Source organism: Rhineura floridana, chromosome 11 (assembly GCF_030035675.1).
Source record: "Rhineura floridana isolate rRhiFlo1 chromosome 11, rRhiFlo1.hap2, whole genome shotgun sequence".
NCBI lineage: Eukaryota > Metazoa > Chordata > Lepidosauria > Squamata > Rhineuridae > Rhineura > Rhineura floridana.
In genome coordinates, this window is record NC_084490.1 from 4,923,904 (window position 1) to 4,951,892 (window position 27,989).

At 46.0% G+C, this 27,989-nt stretch overlaps 1 protein-coding gene across 4 annotated transcripts; it reads right to left on the minus strand.

The window, feature by feature from the left end:
* Nucleotides 1-14: 14 nt before the first annotated feature.
* IRF9 (interferon regulatory factor 9) lies at nt 15-27,951 on the minus strand. Of its 4 annotated transcripts, none has more exons than XM_061589228.1 (10): nt 27,860-27,951; nt 16,569-16,817; nt 13,332-13,526; nt 10,033-10,219; nt 8,165-8,295; nt 6,313-6,415; nt 5,264-5,341; nt 3,350-3,712; nt 952-1,067; nt 15-431 (listed from the first exon to the last, which is right to left on the minus strand). In XM_061589228.1, the coding sequence occupies exons 2-10, from the start codon at nt 16,758-16,760 to the stop codon at nt 324-326; spliced, it is 1,473 nt and encodes a 490-aa protein (XP_061445212.1). In that variant the 5' UTR covers nt 16,761-16,817; nt 27,860-27,951; the 3' UTR covers nt 15-323. The 4 variants fall into 4 exon arrangements, with proteins under 4 accessions (XP_061445212.1, XP_061445214.1, XP_061445213.1 ...); XM_061589230.1 differs by having other exon boundaries at nt 16,569-16,784; nt 27,860-27,949; XM_061589229.1 differs by lacking the exon at nt 27,860-27,951 and adding an exon at nt 27,729-27,836.
* Between the last annotated feature and the right edge of the window lie 38 nt (nt 27,952-27,989).

Genomic DNA, 27,989 nt, shown 5'->3' on the forward strand with positions numbered 1-27,989 from the left:
CACCAATGAGCCAATTACTGGGCACTGACTCTTGGTTTATGCTCTAGTGTTTAATATGTTTCTATATAACGAGCACAAATTTACAGGTAGAAGTTGGTTGATGTGCAGGAATGAGCAAAGTAGGAGGTCCTGCCCTAAACCACAAAGAAGAGAGGAAATGCCACCCCGAGAAACAGTTCAAGGTTCCAGATGGGCCTGCTCACCCAAACGGGTTACAAGCCCCACAAAGTGCTGCCCCAAAGCCAATGTGCAAGGCAAGGTGCTTTGTCTTCTCAGTGTTCGGACTCCCCAGGAGCAGGCAGGGATTAAAAGCTTCTCATTGCTCAGGCTGAGACGCCTGAAGTGACTAAGAGGATCTGGGCAGAAGCTGTCTGTGCCGTATGAAGGGTTCCAGGAGGAGAGACAGCATCCAGAGCAAAGATTTGTTCCATCTGTTGGTGGAGAACAGGAGGGGAAATAAAAGCAAAGACACAAGAGATCTTACCACCTCTCTCCAGCAGAGACTCCTAACAATGCACTTTTGACTAACGGAGGCTCTTGTCACTCTCAGGAAAATCCATCACCGTTTCTGCCACGCCGCAACATCCCTTTGCAGTGCATGTTTGTCGTGGACCTTGATTACCCACAATACTAATCTCCTCCGACATCCACCTATGCATGTCTGCTGTGATTCCCCACCCATCCCCGACAATGTCTGTGCCCCAGAACCATAACGCATTTCTATTTTGCCTACCCATCATGCTGTGACTCCCCAAACACCACCAATAATAATTGCCTCTGCCCTGGAACCATAATGCATTCCTATTGCGCCCAGCTATAGTGCATTCCTTTCTGGGCTTCTCAGCATGTATTCCTGAATCTCCACTACTGGCAACTCCCAGACTGCACCGCATCATCCAGCCTTCCTAACCACCACGCATGCCTGCCTTCCCAAAGTTTAATAAACCTCACCTGGATGATGATGAGCTTGCTGTCCACATGGTCATTCTCTGCCAATTCCTCTCCTACGCAGAGAGTAACTTGGTGCTCAGGCAGAGGCCTGAGGCCCAGACGGTATTCCTCCAAGGCTGGAATAAGAACATAAAAACATAAGCAGAGCCTACTGGATCAGACCTAATGGGGCCCACCTAGTCCAGCATCCTGTTCTCATAGTGGCCAACTAGTTGCCCATGGGAAGCCTGCAAGCAGGATATGAGTGCAAAGAGCACTCTCCCTGCGGTTTCCAACAACTGGTATTCAGAAGAATCTTGCCCCCAACTATGGAGGCAGAGCACAGACATCATAGCTAGCAGCCACTGATAGCCTTCTCCTCCGTGAATTTGTCTAATCCTCATTTCAAGCCGTCCAAGTTGCTGGCCATCAGGGCCTCACGTTTAACTATGTGGCGCGTGAAGAAATCCTTTCTCTCACCAGCAGAAAACGCAGAAGGATGGAGTGAGACAGGGAGAACAGTCAGTACTAGGACTCCTAATTCAGTTGATTAGACTGTCTCAAATAAGCATGAGCGTGTCTGAAGCCACATCTGCACCTTACATTGAAAACACTCTTGTACCACTTTAGACAGTCATGGCTTTCACGTCCCCTCACGAATCCTGATACGCTGCAGTTTGGTTAAAGGTGCTGAGAGTTATTACTAATAACTTATTAGGAGAGCCCTGCTCCCCTCACAGAGCTCCAATTCCCAGAGTGGTTGAAGAATCAATCCCTTGTCCTCCAGGGAACTCTTGGAATTGTAGCTCTGTGAGGGGAATAGAGAGGGTCTCCTAACAACTCTCAGCACCCTTCACAAACTACAGTTCCCAGGATTCTTTGGGGGAAGCCGTGACTGTTTAAAGTGGTATGATTCTGCTTTAAATGTATAGTGCAGATGGGGCCTTAGTCAGGGCTGGATTAAGCTGAGGAGGGCCCCTAGGCTGATTCTGAGCCGCCCGCCGTCCCTTCCCATCCCATCCCCCCTGCTTCACCTACCTTTCCGCCTTTTTTGCAGCTGCACGCACTGTGCGCACAGGTTTGCCATCAATCAAGATGGCGGCTGAGGTTTCCCTAAGGGGCTGATGGCGGCAGAGGCTTCAGCCCCTTAGGGAAACCTCGGCAGCCATCTTGATTGATGGCAAACCGCAAAAAACAGTGGAGAAAAAGGTAAGTGAAGTGGCGGGATGGCGGGCGGTTCAGAAGCTCTTGTCCCGCAATCTGCGGCTCCTGTCCTGCTTCCACAGATCACGGGCCCCCAAGAGCTCTGGGCCCCTAGGCTTCAGCCTACTAAGCCTAATGGATAATCCGGCCCTGGCCTTAGTGAGTAAGCATGCCATGCCTATTTAATGGGAACAACAGCAATGTTAACATCAGGGATGGGGTACCACCGACCAAGTCTGGCCCACAGTGCCTTTGCGTCCAGCCCTCGGCCTCTCCTCCTTGCCCCCCACCAGCAATTAGGCTTAGATAAAGAAGCTTCCACTGATGCCAATGGGAGTTTGTGTGTGTGTCTGTCAGGATGCCAGCTTCCCTGCTCACTGCAATCCCAAGGAAAACCATCCCAAACTTTGTACAGCAAGTAGACTTGCAGGGAGGGGGGAGCTCCTATTGACACCCATGAGAACTCTTATTCCCCCCACCCCCGAGTAATTGTTGCATTTGGGGGATGGGGAGAAGAGAAAGGAGGGAAGCATTTACACAGAAGGAATGAAAAAATGTGCATGTGGGTAGATGGGTGTGTGCATGTGTGAATATCAATGGACTGGCACATGCGTGAACCAGATGGAGGTGAGGTGTGCATGTGTGAGGAAGGAAGGAAGGAAGGAAGGAAGGAAGGAAGGAAGGAAGGAAGAGGGTGTGGGGTGGATAGAATAAGATCATCGTCACCCCACACACTCTTTTATAATCGTCACCAAATCCCCCTCCCTCCCCCGCTACTCACACTTCACATTCCTCAATGAGATGGGTAGATGGGTGAACAGGGTATGAGAGTGTGTGTGAAAAGGAGAGAATAAATGGACTGTGGATTAATTGGGTGTATGTCTGTGTGAGAGAGAATGGAGGAGGGTATGAGACAGAACGGGGGGGAAAATGAGGGGTGGCTCTGGCCCCACCCACTGCGGGCATGTTTATCTACGGTGGAGGGTGAGACGGGTTCTGTGTCTTTGTTGCAAGACCGGTTGTTTGTTTGGGGAAAGCCTCCTTAAATTCAGGGCTGGCGAAGCTGTGGCCCTCCAGATGTTGCTGGACTCCAACTCTCATCAGTCCTAGCGGGGATGGTCCAATGGCAGCCAGGGATGCAGGGAACTGGAATCCGGCAACATCTGGAGGGCCACAGGTTCCCCACCGCTGCTTAACAGCACGGGCTCAGCCTCACCTGACTTAAAGTCCTTGGTGCTGAACAGCTGAAGGTAGGCATTACTCTCCAGCTTCCCATGGGGCTGGAGGCCCTGTGGTCCATGCCAGGAGATGCTGGCTTTGCCTCGGCACTGGATGAATATCCCTTTCAGGTTACTGGCCGCCATCACGCCTCGCTCCAGATCCTTCAGCAGCCGAAGAGTGTCCCCTTGCTTCTGAGGGTCCTTGATTCTGGACGGGGGCGGCAGCACCACGCGGCGCATGCTGCTAGCGGGAGTCCTCGGAGAGGCAGCGAGAGACGTGATCAGAAACTCGCCCTCTGGGAGCAAGTGTCTCAGGACCACCTCACCGCTGTAGGAGACAGACAGCAGAACAAAGTTCTCTACAAAGGTTTGGGGGATAGGGGTGAGGGAGAAAGGAAGAGACAGAGAGGATCAGCCACTGGCTACCTGAAGACCCCAAAAGCGCTTGCATGGATAAGGATAATAAGGATTATTATAGTGGCAGTCACGCCACACTGAAACGTCCCTCCTCAGGGACAGATAGAGCAGCCTTCCCCAACCTGGTGCCCTCCAGGCATTTTGGACCACAACTCCCATCAACCCCAGCCAGCACAGGCTCTCGGATGACAAGACACAAGAACATCAGAACAGTCCTGCAGCAGGATCAGGCCAAAGGGGGCCGATCTAGTCCAGCATTCTGTTCTCACAGTGGCCAACCAGGTGCCCCACAGGGAAGCCTGCAAGCTGGACATCGGCCAGTACAGCAGCAAGAGTGTTGGACTAGGACCGGGACAGCCAACATAGAATCATAGAATAGTAGAGTTGGAAGGAGCCTGTAAGGCCATCCAGTCCAACCCCCCACTCAATGCAGGAATCCAAATCAAAGCATTCCCGACAGATGGCTGTCCAGCTTCCTCGAATGCCTCCAGTGTCAGAGAGCCCACGACCTCTCTAGGTAATTGGTTCCATTGTCGTATGGCTCTAACAGTTAGGAAGTTTTTCCTGATCTCCAGTTGAAATCTGGCTTCCTGCAACTGGAGCCCATTATTCCGTGTCCTGCACTCTGAGGTGCCCTCCAGAGGTTGTTGTACTACAATTCCCATCACCCCTGAACATTAGCCATGCTGGCTGAGGCTGATGGGAGTTGGAGTCCAACAATATCATTTGGAGGGAACCAAGTTAGCTACCCCTGGACTAGGACCTGGGAGACCAAGGTTTAAATCCCCCCTCCATCATGACGTCCACAGGGTGACCTTGGGCCACTCGCTATCTCTCGGCTAGCTTACTTTGCAGAGTTGTTGTGAGAGTAATGTCACCTTCAGCTCCTTGGAGCAAAAGGTGGGATATAAATGTCAGAAATAACAACAGCAACAACAGCCACCAATGAATCTAGCTGCTAGCACAGCAAAACAACCCTCCAGACATACACAGAAAGTTCATCCAGTTGAAAGGCCCAGATGCTTCCAAGTAGGCAAGGCTAGAAGTGGGTGGGGCTCCTCCCACTGAAAGGAGCCACCAACAAAGTCATTTGCATAGCCCTACCTCCAAAGCAAGTAGGAGGAGCTAACCTGTTCTTTGATAGCCTCCTCTACTAAAGGAAAATATTATGTATCATTTAAATTTGTAGCCTGCCTATTGCCTCTTAACAGAGGGCAGCTCCAGCAGACTATTATAAAATAAAATCAACAGTTTCTAAAAAGGTACCTCAGTGAAAACAAATATTTATTTATTTATTCGACTTATTAGTCGCTTATCTGGCTGAATTGTCAAAACTAATTAAATAATCAAAACTAATTAAAAACAAGCATACAAATCCAGAACAGCCCGGTATTTCATACAATGTAACATTACAACATTGGCACACGTTTCCCCTGAGCCTCCTACAGACCTTTTCAAAGGCACTGGGGAGATACCTGGTGTCATGATCTCACCTGTTCCCATCTCTGCCACGGGCACTGTCTGGGCGACTGCTGGCATCCAGTGGAGAAGAATCTCATTGTCAGCCAACGCTAGCAAGAGAGATAGAGAAAAGAGATGAAAGAAAAAACCTGGAGAAACCAGCCCTTCCACATAGCTAAGCTAACCGCTCCTAAAGCCTTACACACCAAGGCTCTTTTCCATGTCAAGATACCCTCCACATGGGAACGGGTAGTGGCCAACAGCCCCCCATTGGCACCCTATGAATCAGCGACCTCCAAGAGCATCTGTCGTGAACAACCCTGTTCAGATCTTGTAACTTCAGGTCTGTGGCTTCCATCAATCCATCTCTTGTTTGGCCTTCCTCTTTTTCTACTCCCTTCTGTTTTTCCCAGCATTATTGTCTTTTCTAGTGAATCATGTCTTCTCATGATGTGTCCAAAGTATGATAACCTCAGTTTCATCATTTTAGCTTCTAGTGACAGTTCTGGTTTAATTCGTTCTAACACCCAATTATTTGTCTTTTTCACAAATAATGCGCAAAGCTCTCCTCCAACACCACATTTCAAATGAGTTGATTTTTCTCTTCTCCGCTTTTTTCTCTGTCCAACTTTTGCATCCATACATAGAGATTGGGAATATCATAGTCTGTATGATCCTGATGTTAGTGTTCAGTGATACATCTTAGGCTTAATTTCAGAAAAGAATTAACCCCGGAGTCTATTTTCAGGCTTGAGCAAACTCTAGATTCCTGCTACCAAAAGATCTTGAAGGTAGCATTACTTCAGAGCAGGACCAGTCTCCTTCCCTGTGGTACTTCAGCTTATGACAGAGAGGAGGAATATTTCCTCTGCAGAAAATAGGGCCAAAGAGATCTCTTGCTGTGCCAACTTTAATATGCCCAGACACCTTCAGGGGGTAAAACAAGGGGAAGGCACCCCTGTGTGGGTGAATGGTGCAGGAGTGGGAAGCTCTGTTCCTGAATAGCTTCTCCAAAAACACCATGTTCCCTTTGCTCAAGTGAGCAGAGCCACAACTCAGAGGGAAGTGCAGACTGCCCCACCTGTCTCACTGGGCTGAGGGCTCGTCTCCCCATTCTGGACGTCCAAAGAGGCAAAGGCGCTTGGAGCATGGCTGGGCAAGGCTTCTGACCCAGAACTCGATTCCTAGAGGGGAAAGGAGAGAGATTAGGGCGTGTTCACATGAGGCCTCTGCTCATATTTCACTGCCCTGGAGTACGCTGTTGTCCTAGCCCTTTTCATAAATACACAAGCTCCCTTCTAGACATGCAGTTAGTGCAGAATGTTGCAGCACAGTTGCTGACGAGAGTGGGACTCTGTCAGCATATAACAGCTGGAAGCTCAGAGATCTGCGCTGGTTTCAAATGTGTTACCGGGCCGGGTTCAAGGTATTGCTCTTGGTGTACAAAGCCCTTCACAGCTTGGGACCAGTTCACTCAGGGGACTGCCTCACCCCATATGTGCCTACTTAGCCGCCTCAATTTGTGGAACTGGCATTTTTACAGGTGTCGCATAATCCACACTTGTAAGAAATTGTTCTTTTAGTGTGGCAGCACCTACACTCTCACACTCCCTGCCTACTGACATCAGGCAGGCGCCTTCGCAGTATTCTTTTCGGAGCCTGCTTAAAACTTTTTTGTTTAGGCAAGCGTACCCAGACACATAGATGTTGATGTGTTTTAATTTCTTTTTACTCTACTGCTGTTTTAATTGCCTTTTTAATTACTTGTTTTTAACTTTTTATGGATAATTTCAATGTCTCTGGTAAACAGCTGAGAGGTTTCCTTACAAGCAAGCGGTATATATATTTTGTTATGTACATAAATAAACAGTATTGCAATCAAGCTGCTTAAAGCAGGGGTGCAGGAATCTCAGGCCTGGGGGCCGAATGCAGCCTTCCTGTGAGGACGGCCCATGGCACCAGGACCTTGGTTCATCTCTGTGGACTGGGGCTGGCGTAAGCCATGAAGCACACTGGGACATACTCCCCTTTGCCTCTCCCCTCCCTTGCTCAGACCCTCTTGTCTCCACTGAATGCTACATGACATGGACACAGACACCTTGGCTGTAAAATGTAAGGGAACAGCAAGGCAATAACAACTGGCAAGCTTCAAAGAGAGGCCCTAACACTGGCCTTGAAATCTCTTATCTGGTCCTGCTGGCAAGCATCCCATCCGGCTGGAAATGAATTCCTCACAAACATCCATTATTCGTGGTGCAGCTAGGGAGTAGATCAAGGGCTATTTCAAAAGTGTTGAAATAGCTGGCATCATGGTACACCTCTGCCCAGAGGCAGGTAGATGGGTCATTAAGAACTCAGATCCTCACCATCTTCTCAGGAAGGAAAGAATAAACATTCTCGCCATGGACCACCTTTCATTTTGACCGTCACTAAAATCCTTCCCTCACATACACCCAGCAACTCTCCCAAGATTTCAGGCAGGGGACATTCTCAGGCCTACTGGAGATGCTCTTGGGAATGGAACCTGGGACCTTCACAGTCTTGTCATAGCCCCACGCCCTGCATGTACTTCTAGAAAGTACCACACAACTGCACCCACCTATTTTAAATGCCCACAAACATAGGAATCGCTCTTAGGCCACCAGTCCTTCCAGCTCAGAATTGTTGACACTGACTGGCAGCGCTCTTCTGGATTTCGGACAGGGTGGGTTGGGGTCTTTCCCAGCCCTACCTGGAGATCCCATCGGGGATTGAACCTGGGAACTTCTGCATACAAGGTGGATGCTCCACCATTGAGCTACATCTTTGCAAGTAAAAGGCATGATCAGACTTCAAGGACACATTTCAGCCAGGCAAAAGAGGGCAAACCAAGGCCAACAATTCCTCTCCCATGTTCCTTTTGCGTCTAATCCTTCCACATCTCTGGCACTCACCATCTTCAGGTTGCAAAGGGCGGCAGTCGGCTGAGGGACGCTACCATCAGGATTGCCATTCCCCTTTCCAGAAGACCTGTTGGAAGTTTCTGACCTCGGCGCCTTTGCCTTCCTCGCTTTAGATTGGCTCCCTTGGAAGCAGACAAGATGGACAGGATGGGGCATCAGGCACAATCAGAGCCGCATTGATTACTTTGCACCATAAGAACATAAGAAGAGCCTGGATGCAGGATGAGGCTAATCCTCTGTCTAACACTGTAGAAAAAATAGAATCCAAAGCAGTTGATTCCTGCACTGAGAACGGGGTTGGACTTGATGGCCTTATAGGCCCCTTCCAACTCTACTATTCTATAATTCTAGTCCAGCCTCCTGTTCTCACAGTGGCCAGCGAGATGCCCCAATGGGAAGTCCTCAAGCAGAAACCCAAAATGCCTTACCAAGCAAAGTCAGATTCTGTTGGGTAAATACTAGTAGGCATACTAGTACTGGTTTTGCGGTCCTACATAACTTATTTGGAATGCCCAGGGTGACATGGCGAGGGAGGAAGATGGCTTTAAAAGATTAGACACCTTCACAAAGGATAAGGTTATCAAATGGGTACCAGCCACAAAGGCTATGTTCTCCTTCCACTGTTGGAGTCAGTGTTTATTTTTATTTCATTATTACATTTATATCCCACTTTCCATCCAAGAAGCTCAAAGGCATATACATGGTTCTCCCTCTCTCTGTTTTAACCTCACAACAACCCTGTGAGGTAGGGTTAGGCTGATAGTGACTGGCCCAAGATCCCCCAGTAGGCTTCATGTCTGAATAGGGATTTGAACCTTGGTCTCCCAGGTGCTAGTCCAACACTCTAGCCGCTATGCCACACTGGCTTTGAATGCCAATATGCCTCTGAATACAACTGCTGGGAATCACAAGTGGAGAGAGTGAGGTTGCAGTCATTTGGGCTTCTCATCATGGGCATCTCATTGGCCACTGTGAGAACAGGATGCTGGACTAGATGCGTCCCCTTATCCAGCTAGCAGGGCTCTTCTGATAAAAGTTCTTAAGGATTAAATGAGCCAACAGCCTGTTTCAGAATAAGTCAGCTTCATATTCAGTTTCTCTGTAAACCATCTACTTATTGGGTTCAGACAGTGGCGCAGCATGGTAATTTGGGACTGTGGAATTAATGGTCTAATGGGGGTGGGGAGAGAGCTCTCTTTGGATGGTGAATGACCTCATTTCCTGTGAGAACAGGATGTCGGACTAGATGGGCCTTTGGCCTGATCCAGCAGGGCCTTTCTTATATTCTCGTTAGGCTCGCAATCTCTACAAAGAGAGAATCCTTCGCTTCCTTCACCAAACGACAGTTCCCAGGATACTTTGGGGGAAGCCATGACAGTTACACTAGTATAAAACCATTTCTAAGGCATCAGAAACAAGCAGCAATGCCCAGAATACAGAGCTGCTGTTGTCAAACAGCTTGGCAGTGGGGCGCCTCAGTTCTGTAGTCAGCGTTAGTAAAGGGCTGTGCTCTGGCTGGGGAGATGTGAGTGCAAATCCTCCCTCAGCCATGAAGCTAACCCACAAGGCTTTGGGCCACTCAAAGGAATATCAGAAGAGGCCTGCAGCTGGCTCAGGCCAGTGGCCCACCTAGCCCAGCATCCTGTTCTCACAGTGGCCAACCAGATGCCTCTTCTGGGAAGCCTGCAAACAGGACCTGAGTGCTCTCCCCACATGCAGTTCCCAGCAACTGCCTCTGATAGCGCAGGGAGAACACAGCTGTTGTGGCTAGTAGCCACAATGATAGCCTTAACTGCCAGGGCCTTTCTGAACAGGTCACCGGAATTTCAAGGGGCAGAAACCGAGGTTGATTTCCTTACCAAGACACTGCTCAGGCAGGGGCACCAGGCGGTAGACCTTGTAGGGCTCTGCAGTGCCCAGCTGGGAGTGTTCGCGCACCTCCTCAAACTCAGGGCTCTTGGACAAAGCGCAGCGGATGCGTGTCTTCCAAGAGGCAGGGTCGAGGCGCTCCCCTGGCTGGTACTTTCCTTTAAAGATTGCCCAAGCCTGAGAAAGAGATATCAGAGCCGATCAAGCCTCATTGTGACCAAAGTGGTAACTCTGCCTCTCACCCGACCCGCTTCAGATTGAGAGTGCACCTCCTCCATAACCTACCCTTATCCCTGAGATGCCGCTTTTCTACCTGCAGGGATTTTTCCCCAACCTGGTGAAGCGTACCTCAACTGGCATGCCAGAATTCTACAGACCAGTGGAGGCTGGTCCATTAGGGGAAAATGGGGCACTGCCCCACCAAGCACAGTCTGCCCTCAGCCTGCCCCACCTGGTCCTGGGGTGTATGTGTGTGACACTGGCTGTCAGCCTCCTCCTCCTCAGTCTCAGTGTAGAAATCAGCAGAGGAGGAGGAGGAGGAGAACACCAGAATTAGTCGGATCTGTCTATTACTGACTCCACCTCCTGTCAGCCTCCCTGCCTTCCACTCTACCAGACCCGATGGGCACCAGCCACCACTGGACCAGCCACAGGCTTACTGCCCCTGTGAGAACTACGTTCAAGCCATGGATCCCTAGCCAGACCCCACACCCGGGTTCATGAGCTCCAGCCCCTTGAGCTGCGATTTTAAAAATAAACTCGTGCCCAGTTATCTCGTTCTATTCATCCCATTCCCAATGCCAGGACAGTCTTTACAGGAGGAGTTTCATCTGGAGGCTAGGGCTGATGGCAGCCGTAATCCAAAACAGCTGGAGGGCACCAGATTGAGGAAGGCTGACACATACAGGCTAGTGGCCACCCGCACAGCTGGTGGCAGGAAAGCCAATCCATTGCAGAACTGAGGTATTAATTTAGTCGGATCCCAAACTTCAGTGACTCTGTCCATGCTCTCTGTCATCAGACTGGACATACTAGCCTTATGCAGCTAGGAACCTGGCAAGCTGCCTTCTACTGAGACAGATCATTGGTCCATCTAGCTCAGTATTGTCTACACTGACTGGCAGCAGCTCGCCCAGTGTTTTAGGCAGGGATTTCTCCCATTCCTGCCAGGAGATTCCTGGGAGTGAACCTGGGACCTTCTGCATGCAAGTTTTAGTTATTTAGTTATTATATTTATATCCCGCTTTTCAGCCTAGATGGGCTCCCAAAGCAGCTTACAGTACATGTGCATACAAAAATTACAAGTATTACAGAGATGAAAGGTACATTTGGCATAAACATCCAGTCCCCTAGCAGTTGGTTATACTGTCCAGATTCCAAGTAGTTCCCTCCAAATGGAACAGCCAAAAGGAGCTACCAATAGACTCAGAGTCTGGCTGATAATGAAGATATCAGGCTGAATAAACAGGCTTTCCATTGACCTTCAGAGACCTCTGGTCCTTGGTAGTTGTCGATTACATTGACCAGGTTCCAGGCTTTTCCTTGCTTAGTACTGCATGATTGGAAGCAGGAGACATCACTGCACCAGAGGTGCTCTACCACTGAGCTACAGCCCTTGCCCTAAACATTACCCTTCCCCTCCATGTATTTTCCACATGGCATGGGGTTGATTCAAGTTCCAAGACCTCAAAGCTTCTACTGTACATCCAGCCCAATTTCAGTTTTGCTTTGCTTTCTGTCCTTATTTCCCTCCCCCCACCCCCACATCTCTTCTCTGTGTAGCTTCTAGCCTGATGAAGAGTTCTGTAGAACTCAGAAGCTTGGACACTATTTTGCAACAGTGTGGTTGGTCCTAACTAGAGATGGGGGAGAAATCTGATTCAATTTGCATTTAAAGCCAAAGCTATCAAATTGGCACTTTCCGAAACAATATGAGAATTGAAACACAGCCATCCTTCAAAATTCGCACTTATCCAAATTATGCACTGTAGGTCTCCAACCAAAGAGCGTTTACAAAAATGCATATATTAGGGGGAAATGTGCATTGAAATGAATGTATTAGTAAACATAACATACAGCATTGCATCATATTGGGAGAAAATGCTTGCAAAAATGTGTGCATTAATGAAAACTGCATATGAATATGTGTGTCAGGAGACACCTGCACCAAAGTGCAGAAGAATTTTCATGAGGAAAACAAATACGCCACTATCAGTGACTGGCCCGGTCCATGCCAAGCCAAGCAGAAGCACCAGCTCTCCAAGTTTGCTCAAAATAACCAGACAATTCACAGGTTGTTTTATTGCAGATTTTAATTATAGATATTTATATTTTAATTCCCTTGTGCTTGGGCATCCCTTTCCCCTGGTCTGGGAACTGCAGGTAGTGCAGAATGCTTACAGCACGATTGCTGACAGGAGTGAGACCCTGTCAGTATACAACCCCTCTGTTCAGGGATCTACACTGGTTGCCAATTTGCTACCGGCCAAATTCAGGGTGTTACTATCAGTATATAAAACCCTTAACAGGTTGGGGTCAGTTTACTTGCAGGATGGCCCACTTGACAGCATTGATCTGCAAACCTGCCACATCACGTTCTGTACTTTCAAGGAACTGATCCTTCAGTGCAGAAGTGCCTACACTCTGGGATTCCTTGCCCACTGATATTAGGCACTGTTGTTTAAGCAAGCCTAACCCAGACATGTCAATTTCACATGTATTTCAATATGTCATTTTATTTTATAAAGCATAATTTAAAACTACTGATTTTATTCTGAAAACTTTTGGGCTATCTTATTTTTAACATCTGATTATATCAGCAATTTTAACATCTATTTTATGGAAACTGCCTAGAGGTTTTGATGATTAAACGGTATATAAAAACCTTGTTAAGTAATTAATTAAACAACCAACAGGATTTGTTTTATTGTGTTTATTTTATTTATTTTGATTATGGATGTTTACATTGTGATGTTTTGGTCATTCACTTTTATACTTGTAAACCACTTGGAATGCCCATTTTGGCATTAAGCAATATATATATTAAATAATAATAACTAATAATAATATTTTTTAAAATTATACAGTTGGTACTCTTGGTTACAATATAACAAGTCCATGTATGCAGAAGAGACCGAATGCCACACACTAATTGGAACAACTAAAGAGATCATTGGCTTTTAATTAATACACATTGCCAGTTCCTTTGCAAGTCACTACCCTCCCCAGAAGCCTGCCCCCCATTTCTGTGGTCCCCAATGCTGTGTCAGGGAATATGCTAGTATGGTACCTTGAAAAAACCAGCATCCTCTTCGTGTCGGAATTCCTGCTTCCCAGCGTGCTTCCACGGGATGCGGAACATGGTCTTGTGAGGGGGGTCATGCCAGACCACCCCCGGGAACTTCCCACTCTCCACCTGCTCCACAGCCCACTGACGCAGCTTCCGGGTATTACGCACCCCCCGACGGGATGTCGCCATCCTTGACTGGAAAACAAAGAGAGAGTTCAGAGGGAGGGAAAAGGGATCCGCTGGGGAGAGGCATTGGGGGAGGGACAAACAGCCCAAGTACAAGTCACATTCAAATCACTTTTAATGTGTCTGTTTTTGTCATCATCATTACTAGTAGTTGTCGTCCTCGTCGTAATAGTTGGATTTATTAGTTGCTTGTCACCAAAAAGTCTCCAAGCAACTTACAACATTGTCAAAAACAAAAGTAATTGTCACATTTTTTTATTCTAACCACATTTTGTTTGAGGAGCACCCTCTATTATTTCATTAAATAACCTAGTTAAATATGGGCGGCCGTGGGCTTCCACGTTTTAGGGATGCCAAGGAAAAGATAAGCCAGATCCAGGTTTGCTTACAAGGAGAGGACCAGAGTGAGGACCAGAGAGAGGGCCTTCTCAATAGTGGCCCCCACATTATGGAATTCTCTCCCAAATGATCTCCGCCATGCCACTTCTATGTTGAGCTTCCGCCGGGCCTTAAAGACCTGGCTCTTCAGGCAGGCTTTTGGGATGGGTTAGGCTTTTATTGTTATGTTTTTAAATTTTTAATGTTCACTACAATGTTTTATCTTGTACGTCACCCAGAGTGGCTGGTTTACCAGCCAGATAGGCGACTCACAAATTTCATAAATAAAATAAAATAAACAAAGTAACTTACAGCGCACAGGCGTACCCAATATGCGGATCAGACTGCCAGGTCCTGCACAGATCGTTGAACAGTCTGAACCCCCAACTGGGCAGCAAGAGTGATTTATATAGTATACTTCTTTACAGGCACAGTGGTGCTATTATGTAAGTGACCAATTGCTACAGAGCATTACACCATAACTTTCTCAGCATAGTAAGTCGTTGCGCTAATTGGTACTGCTGACAAGCGGAGCATCCTGGCATGCTAGAGCTAGTTTCCTGGCAGAGCATCAGACTGCTCCTTGGAGTGTAAGCTTGTTAGCCCCTTACCAGGTGGGCTATGGGCTCACTACTTACATTTACCATTATTTGACCTATCTTTCAAGCTGCTAGAAAGATGCTAAGTGCTAAAGGATGCCAAGGCTCTGGAGGAGATAGTACAGGCCTCCATGCCTAAAAGCGGCTATAACATTTGCCTACAGGGAGAAGTAGATCCTTACATTTCTTATAATATACTGAATTGAAGCCATCTGGGCTGGGGGCCTTTCCTGTCTTTAATCGTTTCACTTCTACCTCTTCAGTCGTTACTCTCTCCTCCAAAAATGTTTTATCTGTTTCCTCTAACAATGGGAGGGTTATTGTATCTAAATAAGCTGAAATATTTTCCGGGGAAGGGTTAGATGAGCTATATAATTTTTTATAAAAAAAATTAAAAATCCCCACTTATATTTTCTGAGGAATATAACTTTTCCCCTTCTTCCCCCATTAAACATCAGACTTGGGCTCTGTCCCTCTTTTTTTTTTTTAACATCAGCACACCAATAGCTTAGAACTCCTTCCTCCATATTCACAATACCTCTGTTTTAGATATTGTAAGCTTACCATCACCCTGTTAATGTCTAGAGTGTCTAATTCCCATCTCTTAAGTTCTAAGTGCTCATAGGTCCTATTTGAACCTGTCCTTTTATAGTCATATGATACAGATTCTATTTCTTTTTCCAATCTTAAAATATCCTCCTTCCTGTTCTTTTTCAGTCTACTGCTCTCCTTTACGCTTATTCCTTCACCACTGCCTTTTGGGCCTCCCAAAGCAGTCCACTAGGAGCGCCATCAACATCATTTCCCCTAAAATAATAATTTTGTATCGCTTCCTGGATTTCCCCCTTAGATATTTGATTTATTAACAATTCAGAAGGGAAAGCCCATATAGCAGTGGTGGAGCTGGAGCGATTAAGTTCCAGTCCCGCCACCACCGGAGCGTGACCTGTAATTTTGATCTGACCTATATCTGAATATGTGACCTATTGCAAAAGCAGGGAGGAGACCAGGACAAAATCTATGTGTTAATTTGTTTTATGGCGTGCAAAGCAAACGTGGGGCTCTTGTCTATGGGGTGGAGTGTGCTCCGTACATCATACAGCCCCCATTCCTGTACACGCTGGAGCATTTGCAGTTGTGTTTTTAACATCTCTCGCCTACTTTCTCTAAACAACTCTATGTCTTTACATGAATATCCCCTAATATTCCAGTTAAGGTCTCCCCCTAATATAATTTATCCCTGGGTGAACTCTATTTAAATTTTCCAACTACTATTTGGAAAAAATGTATTTGATCAGAATTAGGGTCATATATCGACCCAATTGCTAACTGTCTTATATTGTTTAATACCCCCAAAACAAAAACGTATCACCCATTTTTATCCTTTAATTCTTTTGAAACTTGAAAATTAAGATTAGCCTCAATAACTATTTCAGTACCCCTTGATTTTGAAGAGCCCTTTGCCACAAATTGTGGACCAAACCACCATTGTCTAAGCAGCGTAGAGCTCTATGTGCCTCTTCTAAAAATATTATTAGGTTTCATTTCATAAACATAATCCGTTGTTCTCCCGCTTTGATTGGATCACCCATGCCCTTCATGTTCAAAGTTAAGATCTACTTAAGTTCTACCATCGTTATTGTTACTTTCCCTTACATCCTTATTCCATTCCCTCCTGTTCCTATAGTACTGTTTGTTAATAATTGCATCTTCAAACTTTAATTTTACAATTACATTAATTTCATTTTTGCTTGGTTTTATCATTCTCCCTAAAGAAATCTGTGAGAATATTGACCATCTATTCTCACTCCCAGATTGTTTATCTCCAGGATTACATCTCAGGTTAAACAGTTTATGTATATACAGACAGTGATTCAGAGGGGTACTCAATTGAATTTCTGTCTCTTAACTATAAATGCCCCTTGACACCCATTTTGTGAACACTTCCTCATTACCTCCCACCCTTTTCCCTTCATTTTGTTCCCTTTACTTTCTGCCTGCTACTAAACTCATTCCCTTTAATCACATTACAAATTCATCCAAAACAGAGTCTACATCCAATCTAAATACTTACTGCCCAAAAACCAAAATTCATTTTTAAAGGATCATCATCTAGTCCAGGTTGTTGCAGAGCAGAGGGATTGGCTTCACATAGCTTAAGGTTCAGGCTTCCTGTTGCTCCCCTGCCGTTTCTTCCTCCAGCACTGGCCTTTTGGAACCATTTCCCAGCCTGTGTCTGAAGTCTTTCCTGTCTCTTGTTCCTCATCTCCCTCACCTCTCTTGATTTGTTCTAAATCCAAAACGCTAGAAATATCACTAGAATCTAAAATGATGAAAGTTATCATACTTTGGACACATAATGAGAAGACATGATTCACTAGAAAAGACAATAATGCTGGGAAAAACAGAAGGGAGTAGAAAAAGAGGAAGGCCAAACAAGAGATGGATTGATTCCATAAAGGAAGCCACAGACCTGAACTTACAAGATCTGAACAGGGTGGTTTATAACAGATACTACTGGAAGTTGCTGATTCATAGGATCGCCATAAGTTGTAATCGACTTAAAGGCACATAATAACAACAAAAGAGGGAGGGTCTACTTCTAACAGCTCCAGAAGCTGTCTTGCCTCCTTCATGTTTGCTGCAGTGAACATAGTTATGCCTCACATTACAATCAGTTTAAATGGAAAACCCCATTGGCATCAAATTCCCGTGTCCCGGAGCTTATTTGTAAATGGTTCAAATTCACATCTCTTATGTAGGGTCTCTGGTGTTGTTAGGGATAAATTGAAACCCCCAGTGCTTGTAAAACTATAATTCACTTGTCCTACCTAAACTAGCTTGGGCTTCACGGGAAATAGAACCAAAGTGGCCTTTATTTGACTTTTGACATAAAATGTCGGTTTATTTCCTGGTGACCTGACCCTTACCTACATTCCAGTGGCTCGCATAATAAAAGCCGGTTTAAGCTGGAAACTTCCCTACTATGCATTTCTGTATCACATTTATGCTTATGGCCTTGCTTATTGTTACAAACGCTCCTTGCATAGAAATGTCAAACGCTATTCCAATGCCCCTCATATCCTTGACTTGTAATACTCCTTTTGATATGTAAGCAGAGTAATATCATGTCTGTCTCCAGTTTAGGGGGTGCCCGGTTGCAGCTAGGCCTCCCCTTGATAGTTGCCTTTGTCTGTTTCTGCATAGTGCTTATCTCAAGGACATGCGAAGTATGCAGACATAGAGTCTGGGAGATAGTCTTAATGTTTCTACTTTGTCCTTCCCCCTGTACCCCTTTACCTCCTTACATATGCCCCATATTGCTTCTTTTGCACTTTATGACGTGAACCCGATATTGTAAACTTCGGGGTAAGCCTATATAAACTCTTGGACACCAATAAACGAGGTTCCCATGCTGGCCTGCTTCGGCTTGTAAGTATTGGGTCCCCTTTGCAAAGGTTTTTGTCTCGTGTTACTTGATCTCTGATAGTGGGTTCATTTGCACTCAACTCCGCACTCTTCCCGGGTGTAACAAGCGAGTTGGGGTTGACAGGGCGACTTGCGTGTTCGGTTTGGACCTAACAGTGTTAAATCTTGTAAAACCATTATCAGTTGATTTTCATAGGATACTGACTATAAGTCTCTTAAGCGTTTCCAAATCTCTTTCTTTCGGTTCCAAGCAAAATTCATTACGATATCTCTAGGTAGTTCCCCTTCCCTAGGTCTTGGGCCAACCACTCAATGTGAATGCTCTATTTCTTCCCCACTGAGTTCTAAATCTGCAATAAGAGTTTTAAACCAGTTTACATAGCACAGTGGGGAGAAGAGTCTGGCTGGGAGTCCAGAGTCTGTGAGTCCCCGCTCATGTCTCCTGGGTGTCAAGGGCCAGTTAAAGATCACCCCACAGGGAGTGGCTCAGGGGTTACGTGCCCTGCCACCTGTGCAGCCGTGGGCAAGCTGCAGAGTCCCAAGGAGCCCAGTTGCCCCCCAGCTGGCAGTTGCGGACAAGGAAGGGGCTGGCTTGTGCAGCTGTGGCAAGCTGAGCAGGCCCTAGCCAGCTGGGGAGCACTAGCCTCAGAGGGAGGCAATGGGAAACCCCCTCTGAATACAGCTTACCATGAAAACTCTATTCATAGGGTCGCCATAAGTCGGGATCGACTTGAAGGCAGTCCATTTCCATTTTCACCAGAAAGCTTAGTATATCTTCCGCTTCACGTCTCTTTAAAAACACGTAAACGCAGGTTTGATCGACGAGCCTGCTCTTGAAGTTCTTCCAGCTTTTCTTTTATATCTCGATTCTCCTTTAGTAGGCATTTCAGCTGTCCATCCTCTCTAATCCCCGTTTCCATTGCTGCTGTCGCCGTCCCTGCAATCTCCTCAATCTGTGTCGTAATTGTGGTAACCTTTTCCTCCATCTGAGCCATCCATTCCCTGAAGGTTTCTGCCCACATTGTTTCCATGGAAATTAATTGCATCCCAAAACCTTCCTTAAAACTGAGTTCTCCTTCCTCTTGCTCTCTGGAGGTCTCTCCCATACCAACAGTAGAAGTGAAAACTATGGGGGTAGTCACCATGTTCATCTGTGGTTTCTCAGCAGGCTGCCCTTTAGAATGCTGCTCTTTCTCTGGCAGCTTGAAAAACGAAGAAATCTCACCCCGGTTTTGCTTTCGAGGACGGACCAGACATTCCCCGGCAGGTACAAAGCCTGTTTAATTTCTTCCAGGCCGAACCAGCCAAGTGAGGGGTGAAACGCTTCTGGTGTCATCCACGGAGCTCTCGCTTCATGCAGCCATTTGCCTTCACACCCTGGCCATGCCCCCCTTCTGAGCATCCTCCTGGGGGCCACATGCCCTTGGTGGGCGGAGCAACGCATGTAAATTTCACCTTTGTAAAGGAGGCTGGCGTGTGTTGAATACTGTCAGCTCTACACTGCATCAGCAGTGTCAGGGGGGGCTGGAAATTCCTGGGTCTTTGGCAGGGAAGGAAAGTCCTCAGCCAGCAGTTGGGTTGTAAATCTGCCAGGCCTATCCGAAGCGTACTTGCCGAGTCAGAAGTCCAGAAGCGAGGTCAGTGGAGGTCCGGGATCAATTGCCAAGGAGGTCAGTCAAAGAGATGCTGCAGGGAAACTAGGTCTACACAAAGCCACGCCTGACGTTGCAGTCAGCAACAAGCTGCAGCCAAGGTGTGCCTTATAAAGAGCAGGATGGACAGCAGGTGTGAGCCCTCAGCGTTTGGGCCTTAAGGAGACAGGCCTGCCTCTCTTCTGCCTGACCTTCTGCTGTCTACGTTCTGCAGGTGAGGGGGGAGTATCCTGTTCACTGTCTGTGTCTGGCTGCAGGGCCTCTGCTGTCCCTGGGGTGCTCTGCAGCTGAGGGGGAGAAGGAGCTGGATTCTCAGGAGGCTCCTCCGTGTCTCCTGCTGCTCCTGGGTCTGCTGCTGTTACTCCCGAGTCGTCCTCATCTGAGGAGTCCTCTGACGGGGCCATGACACATACACACATACACACCTCTCTCTGTCTTCCATCCAGGCAAGTAAGTAGCATTATCAGAGTTCGAGGGCATATCCCAGCCAAACAAAAACATTCAGGGTGTGAAGCCGGGCCAATGAGGGCTGTGGCCTGGTGGGAATGTCTTGAGGGCCAGGTAAAGAGGCTTGTGGGGCCGCATTTGGCTCCCAAGCCTGAAATTCCCCCTTCCTGATTTAGTGTAAGGTGTCATTTGGCCTAAAAATACTGGCCTAAAATGGGTTCCTGCTGGGAGGAAGGACAGGATATAACTCAAATAATAAATAAATAAAATAAAATACAGTTAGAAGCAGCAGCTACTCACAAACACATAAGACATCATTGGGACAAAGGTTATTATGAATGTGTTTCTTACCTACCTAGAGATATTTTTTCCCAATCATCTGCCTCTCAGATTTGTCAATTAATTTGGATCAGGGCCCTCCAGATGTTGTTGGACTAGAACTCCCATAATCCCAGACCACTGGCCATGCTGGCTGATGTCAGTTGGAGTCCAACAAAATCTGGAAGACCACCCTTGGCTTAGATCAAGAGATGGACTGGAAAACTTCAGCAAAGAGCGTAACAGAAGGCAAAGAGATGCCTTCATGGCTTCCTGTCTCACAATGGAAAGGTACTATTCATTTGTAGAAAGAACAGTCGTAATTCATAATCTCAATTTCCCCCAAAATTTGGGGAAACAGAATTTCCACTATTATCCTCAGAACTTTTTGCAGTGGTTTCCTAGGGAGAAAAAAATGTCTTAGACAGCCCTCCAAATATAAGCTCATGGTCAATCACACCAATCAGCGGAGGACAACGGAAGGAACAGTTTAGAATCGGGAATTAAAGTGTTAGCTGGTTAATTGCTGTAGGCTTCTGGAAAGTTTGGTATTTTCTAGCTTTTCCAGAAAGACAGTAAAGGGTTAACATGTGCAGCAGCTCAATGACAGCTCACAGAAGAAGCTGCAGCTGGCACAGAGTGAATAATGTGTATAAAGCCTTGGAAAAGAAACCGCAAGGTGTGGGGGGTGTTAGTAGAAGAAAGAGAGTTGAATTATTGAGTACTTTGCCTAAAGAAACAGTAAAGGATCTTTTCTACATGACTCGCTGTGGTTCGTCTTTATTCTATTTGGCTACAGTCATAAGGGTGCGCTGGACATCGGGCATTTAGCTTCAGCATTCACACGCTATGCAACAATTGCACCAGTTAAGCAAGAGGACCTCGTACTTCATCATTTTTTACACCGGCGCTTTACAAGCCAAAAACAGCATCTAAATGGGCCACAGTAGTTCAATAAGAGGTGCACATCTAAAGCAGACTCTTACTAAATGTAGATTCAGGGATGTAGTTGAGCACTGGGAGGAGAACAACAGAGCTCTGCCTGGCCTGAGAATAAAGCAAATGTATAAGTTATGCTGAAAGACATGTACAAACTTCCACTGAGTGTCAAGCACAAGGAAGTTTGCTTACTTAAAAAAATATTTCCTAGTACTGTTAATCAGACACGTAACCCTCTTCAGGAAAAGGGGGCGTATGTTTGTACATATATCATGGCTTGAAACTTCAAGGTGTGCCTTAGACGTCATTCATATTTATTTATTTATTACTACATTTACATACCACCTTTTCCTCCAAGGAGCTCAAAGTGGTGTACAAACATAGCTCTCTTCCTCCCGATTTCATCCTCACAACAACCCTGTGTGGTAGGTTAGGCTGAGAGACAGTGACTGGCCCAAGATCAGGCCAAGTGAGGATTTGAACCCTGGTCTTCTAGGCCCTAGTTTGACACTCTAACCACACTGTCTCTCCATATGTTCAAGAAGGGTCTGTGGCACAGTCCGTGTGTAACTGTACAGCATCAGACTATATGTTGATTTGCGTGTTGGTCTAAAAACACAGCCTGTAACCTCATTCTGGTGCCTCTTGAAGTAGCGACTTCTGAGTGGAGCAGAGGGAAGAGCTGTTTGAAATATGCAGCTTTGGATGTAGCACAGGCCTCTTGAGGGACTGAATCGCCCAAGGTACTGAGGGAGGTGTCATTTCTGCAAAAGCTTCCCCACATCGGAATATCCTTGGGTTTGAAAAAACAGTACATCATTGAGAAGGCATCTTCCTGATGGGCGAGCGTTCCACATACGGGGAGATTCTGACATAGAGGCATCCCTCTGTGTGTGCCTTCTGGGGTAGTACACCCCCATAAGAGTAAAAATCTGCCAGTTTGGATCTGGCATTCCTCCTATTCCAGTCAGGAGCTTTTGCTTCAACGGGTACAGGACATGATTTTAAGTGTCGAAATTAAGAAATGTTGCTGGATCCATTAAGGATTTTGTATCTGTTAGGCTGAAATGTCTTCGTTGCCAGTATCTTAATTTTTTTAAATCTTTGTAAGCCACTCTGGGAGCCTTGTTTCACGGATCCCACAAAATAAATCAATAAGAATCAAATTAAGGATGGAGAAATAGCAGGAGACAAGGAGGGGCTAAGTAAATTCTTCTCCTCCTTTACAAGCAGAGAACAGCAATTGCTAACAGACGATCAAGTGCTTTTCAACTCAGCATGCTTAATAGCAGCTGAGCGAACCGGAGGACATGGAGATGAAGACGCAAACAGCAAACAGCTTCGCTGTAACAAATGCCTGTCGCCCTTCTGCCTCTCGGGAGCTGCCGCCCCTGCTAACCCCACCTCCTCTTTCTTGGCAATGCCGATAATGATCATGTTATTTGTTATTTAATTTTATTCGTTATCTAATTTAATTTTTGTAAATTGTATTGCTTTTATTGTATTTTTATTATATTTTTATACCTGTGTTTATTTTTCTTTGTAAGCTGCCTTGAGGGCCTTTGGCCGAAAGGCGGGGTATAAATAAACGTTAATATTAATATCAATATTAATATCAATGTTAATATTATTATTAATATCAATATTATTAATAATATTAATAATAATAATAAATTAGGAGGATGGGAACACTGGGACACGGGATGCTGCTGTATACTGAGTCAGACTCGTGGTCTCAAGTATTGTCTACTCTGACTGGCAGCAGCTCTCCAGGGCTTCAGATAGGAGCTTCTTCCAGCCCTACCCGGGGATGCTGGGGACGGAAACTGGCACCTTCTGCATGCAAAACAGTTACTGTTCCACTGAGCTATGGGATGTGGGGAGAATTGTGGCAGGGGGGAAGAGAAAGCGCAGAATACTGCAGTTAGACTGGTGATGGGAACAGACTACCACCAACACAAGGCCCCACTGTTAAAAGACCTGCACTGGCTTCCCGTCTGCCACAGGGCCAGGCTCAAGGTTCTTGTACTAGATGTTCAAAGCCCAGAATCACTTAGGTCCAGGATAGCTTAAGGTCTGTCATACTCTATACAACCCAAGTCTATCACCGAGATCCTTTGAGGGAGCACTATTAATGATCCCCCATGGACCAGAAGCATAACTCATGCCTTCAGTGTTGTGGGCACAACTCTGTAGAACTCCCTCCCACTAGAAGTCAGGCAGACACCGTTCATGCTGAGCTTCAGACGACTGGTTAAAACTGTTTTATTTCAGGAGGCCTTTGCATTATGAATGCTTCTCGGGTGTTTGAAATTTTCGGGGTGTGTGTGTGTAAAAATTTGAAATTTCTTAGGTTTTACATTCCATATAGTGCTTATTTTTATCATTGTAAGACACTTTGAGACCTATATGGTGAAAACCAGGATTTAAAATCAATTAAATAATAAGAGGTGGAGAGCGAATAGGGGTAAAGGACCAGAACGGCCATTGTTAAGAAGGGAGTTGGAGAGGGTCAGTATGCAAGTGAGGTAATCTGGAAGGCACAACAGGAAAAGGTGTTGACAAAGGGAACAGTCAGGAAAAAGCTGAGTTTTCTGGGCCGTGAAAAAAAAGATCCATATGCTACTAAACGGCCACAGAGAGTGCAAAGGGCAGATGTGAAGGTACAAAGGGCTGGCTGGCTCCAGTATAGAGAGGACTGCGGAAGCACCTGCAGCCTTCCAGATGTGGCAGGAGTCCACCTCCCATCAGCCCCAGCCAGCACGGCCGATGGCCAGGGATGATGGGAGTTTATAGTCCCTGCTGGACAATATTTATTTATTTAATTAATTAATTAATTAATTAATTAATATCCTGCCCTTCCTCCCAGCAGGAGCCCAGGGCAGCAAACAAAAGCGCTAACAACACTTTAAAACATCATAAAAATAAACTTTAAAACACATTAAAACAAAACATCTTGAAAAACGTTTCTTAAAAAAAGCTTTCAAATCATCGTCTAAGATTAAAAACATTTTAAAAAAGAAAGTTTAAGAACATATTAAAAAGCAATTCCAACACAGATGCATACTGGGATAGGTCTCAACTTAAAAGGCTTGTTGAAAGGTCTTCAGCAGGCGCTGAAAAGATAACAGAGATGGCGCCTGTCTAATATTTAAGGGGAGGGAATTCCAGAGGGTCGGTGCCACTGCACTAAAGGTCCGCTTCCTATGTTGTGCAGAACGGACCTCCTGATAAGATGGTATCTGCAGGAGGCCCTCACCTGCAGAGCGCAGTGATCGACTGGGTATATAAGGGATAAAATGGTCTTTCAGGTATCCTGATCCCAAGCTGCATAGGGCTTTGTACACCAAGACTAGAACCTTGAACTTGGCTGGGTAGCAAATGGGCAGCAATATACTGCACAGGATGGGGGGTTCACCAAGGAAAAGGCTTCGAACCCAAGCCTCCCATCAGGAACACACTTTATAAAGGCTCAATTAAAGCTCTGTCCAGACTGCACCCACACTGACCCCATTGGGCTAAGCAGGGAAGAGTTGCCACAGGGAAGAGACGCAGCTCGAGGGTAGAGCACATGCTTTGCATGCAGAAGGTCCCAGGTTCAATCAGGGCTGTGAAGTCGGAGTCGGAGTCGTGGAGTCGGAAGCAATTTTGGTTGGAGTCGGAGTCGGTAGAAATGTACCGACTCTGACTCTGGCTTCAAAATAAATTTTGATTGACAAATTTTTTAAAATATAAATTCAAAATGTCAAAGAAGCTTCCCATGAAGTCAGCTGTATTTGAGCATTTCACCATAACTCAAGATGGAAAACATTTTGTGTGTCAGTGTATGACACAGGACCCAGATGAAGACAAATGCTGTGATGCCAAGATCAGCGCATATTCAGGCAGCGATAAAAATGCTCCTATGAGAGCTTCCAATTTAAAAAGACATTTACAGCCTTTTCCAGGGCTGTGGAGTTGGAAGCAATTTTGGGTGGAGTCAGAGTCAGACAGTAGAAAAATAGAGGAGTCGGAGTCAAAGGTTTGGCGTACTGACTCCACAGCCCTGGGTTCAATCCCCGGCATCTCCAGGTAGCGCTGGGAATGTCCCCTGCCTGAAACTCTGGGATCTAAGCTGCTAGTCAGCACAACCAGTACCGAGCTAGAGAAACTCAATGGTCTGACTGAGTATAAAAGCAGCATCTTATGTTCCAATGTGCACCAGAAATCGCGTTATAAATTCTCAGTTAAACACACACACACAAATTCACCTAAACTGTGAATTATTATTTGCAACTGTAAAGTTATTGTGCACAATTGTGGGATTTTTTTTAAAAAGAAAGTTTGTCAATCATCATTGTTATTAGTAATAATAATAATAATAAAAAAACAGTTAAACCATAAACATTCATAATGAAACATTGTAAGATGGGACGATGGGACAAGAGAAGGTGAATGGAGCCAGGAGTACCCCTGGAGACTACCTGAATAGTTCTGGTGAAGTTGCCAGTTGCCCCTTCCTGTCCTTAGGGAAACTGGGCAATTGTTCTCAGTAGTTGGCCTTCTAAAAGGCTTGGAAACATCTGAAAGGTGGAGAGATCTCTTTTGCCCCCAAGTCACACCCCATCTAAGGATAATGTGATCTAGTTGCCTGAAAACGGGAAAGCGCAGCTACGAGAAAGACAGACAGACATGTTTGAGGCTCCGTAAGCATCTTAGGGCACTGGCTGCATCCCTGGAGAACTGATAGGGGGGCAGAGGGCTTTGCCTGCCTGTCAGGAGTGTTTAAGTTGTCTGCCTCCATCTACGCTCAACCTGTATATTTGTAAAGAAGCATAACAATATTGTGTTTTAACACTATCAAATTAGTAATACCATGGATACTAACAGCAGCAGATCCTATGCAGACATAGGGATACCTCAGCACATTGAAGCTGAAAAAGTTGGGAGATGGAAATGGACTGCCTTCAAGTTGACTTATGGCGACCCTATGAATACGGTTTTCATGGTAAGCGGTATTCAGAGGGGGTTTACCATTGCCGCCCTCTGAGGCTGAGAGGCAGTGACTGGCCCAAGGTTACCCAGTGAGCTTCATGGCTGTATGGGGATTCGAACCCTGGTCTCCCAGGTTGTAGTCCAGCACTCTAACCACAACGCCACAGTAATCTACAACCCTGTACACCAGCCTTCCTCAGTATTATTTATACTTTAGCTGTGCTTGCTGGGATTGATGGGTGTTGGGATTTTAAAACATCTGGAGGGCACCAGATTGGAGATGGCTGATATACACATTTATTCCTATTTAAAATCAATGGGGCTTGCTTCTGAGTAGACCTGCACAGGATCCATCTGTAAATATGCAGAAGTCTGAGCTGGTAATGTGGATAGCGCCAGGACGTTTGGGTTAGGTAATAACTGCCCTCCCTCCCAAGCATGGGCACGCGCACCAATTATTATTTAATATTATTCTTCCACTGCAGCCCTGTTAGCTGCTAACACTTTGTCTTATTTTTTGCTTTCTGTAGTCGGGCAGATAAGAGGGAGTTAAGAAAGGTGCCACACTAGGGGAAGGATGCCAGAACAAGGAACAAAGCATAACAAAACAGGAGAAAAACCATCTGCCTGAATAAAAAAAAAAGAAGAGAGATGGGGGGGGGATGAAAAGAAATAAACACTGTGATGACTAAAACAAAAAAGACTCTTGTAACACCCTCCCTCTCTTATGCAAGGGTCTGAAGACCTCACTGCCCTTGCTACATTTGATCACACTTCTTATAAAATGTCAGTTTTGGGTGGATGCCTATCTGGACATTTGGGTGGCGGGATATTGACTTATATTTTTAAATTAAAATGGATATATTGATAGTTACCACATTCTTAATGTGAGCTGATGGGAGAGGGGGTCCCTTTTTTCTCTCCTGTTTTTCTTTCTTTGTTAAATTTGTTACAAATGTTTTGCTTTTTTTTTTTTTAAGAAAAAAGAGGCAACTGCCTTAAAGACTGATGCTGCAATCCTAAACACACTTACTAGTGAGTAAACTCCACTGACTCGCAGAGCTTGGAAAAGTTACTTTTTTGAACTACAACTCCCATCAGCCCAATCCAGTGGCCATGTTGGCTGGGGCTCATGGGAGTTGTAGTCGGATGGGATTGCCCTGAAAGGACTGGACCCAGATCTAGTCACGGTTAAAAGAAGACCCATCGGAATCAACGGAACTTCAAAGTTGGCCCTGACTGAAGTTAAGTCCCATTGACTGCAACGGGCCTACTTGAAAGTCCAGATCCAATCCTGGCACATTGATTACGACATGATGGATAAATAAATAAATAAATAAATAATGGTTAAAAATTCCTTTACGACGCTACAGAGACTCTCTCTCTCTCTCTCTGGTGGGTTTTTACTGCAACAAAGTGGCACAGCCTGTAATTTAAGTCATGGTGAGGGACTACGATCCCACGGACTCACTCACCTGGGAGTAAAGCTCCATTGAACTCAGACTCTGCCCTGACTCAGCCCTCGGTAAGGAAGCAACAAACAACACAAACTAAGAAAGAAGGAAAAGGTCATAAAAAAAGAACAGGGCAATAAAAACCATCGCACCTCGGGTCTCCGCTTCCCTTCCGCGCTGTCTCCCTCCGGACAAGCCCAAGCAGGCAGCAGCAAAGAGCAGCGCCCCTCCTCCCCAGCTGAGCTGCGCCACGCCCCCTTTCCTCCCGCCACGCTCCCTTTC

Coding starts and splice junctions, on each gene's coding strand:
- IRF9 (XM_061589228.1), bottom strand. CDS start 16,760: ATGAGGAACAAGAGACAGGAAAGACTTCAGACACAGGCTGGGAAATGG. Junction 10,220..13,331: donor AGGATGCTGGTTTTTTCAAG/GTACCATACTAG, acceptor TCTCTTTCTCAG/GCTTGGGCAATCTTTAAAGG. Junction 1,068..3,349: donor CACCAAGGACTTTAAGTCAG/GTGAGGCTGAGC, acceptor TTCTTATTCCAG/CCTTGGAGGAATACCGTCTG.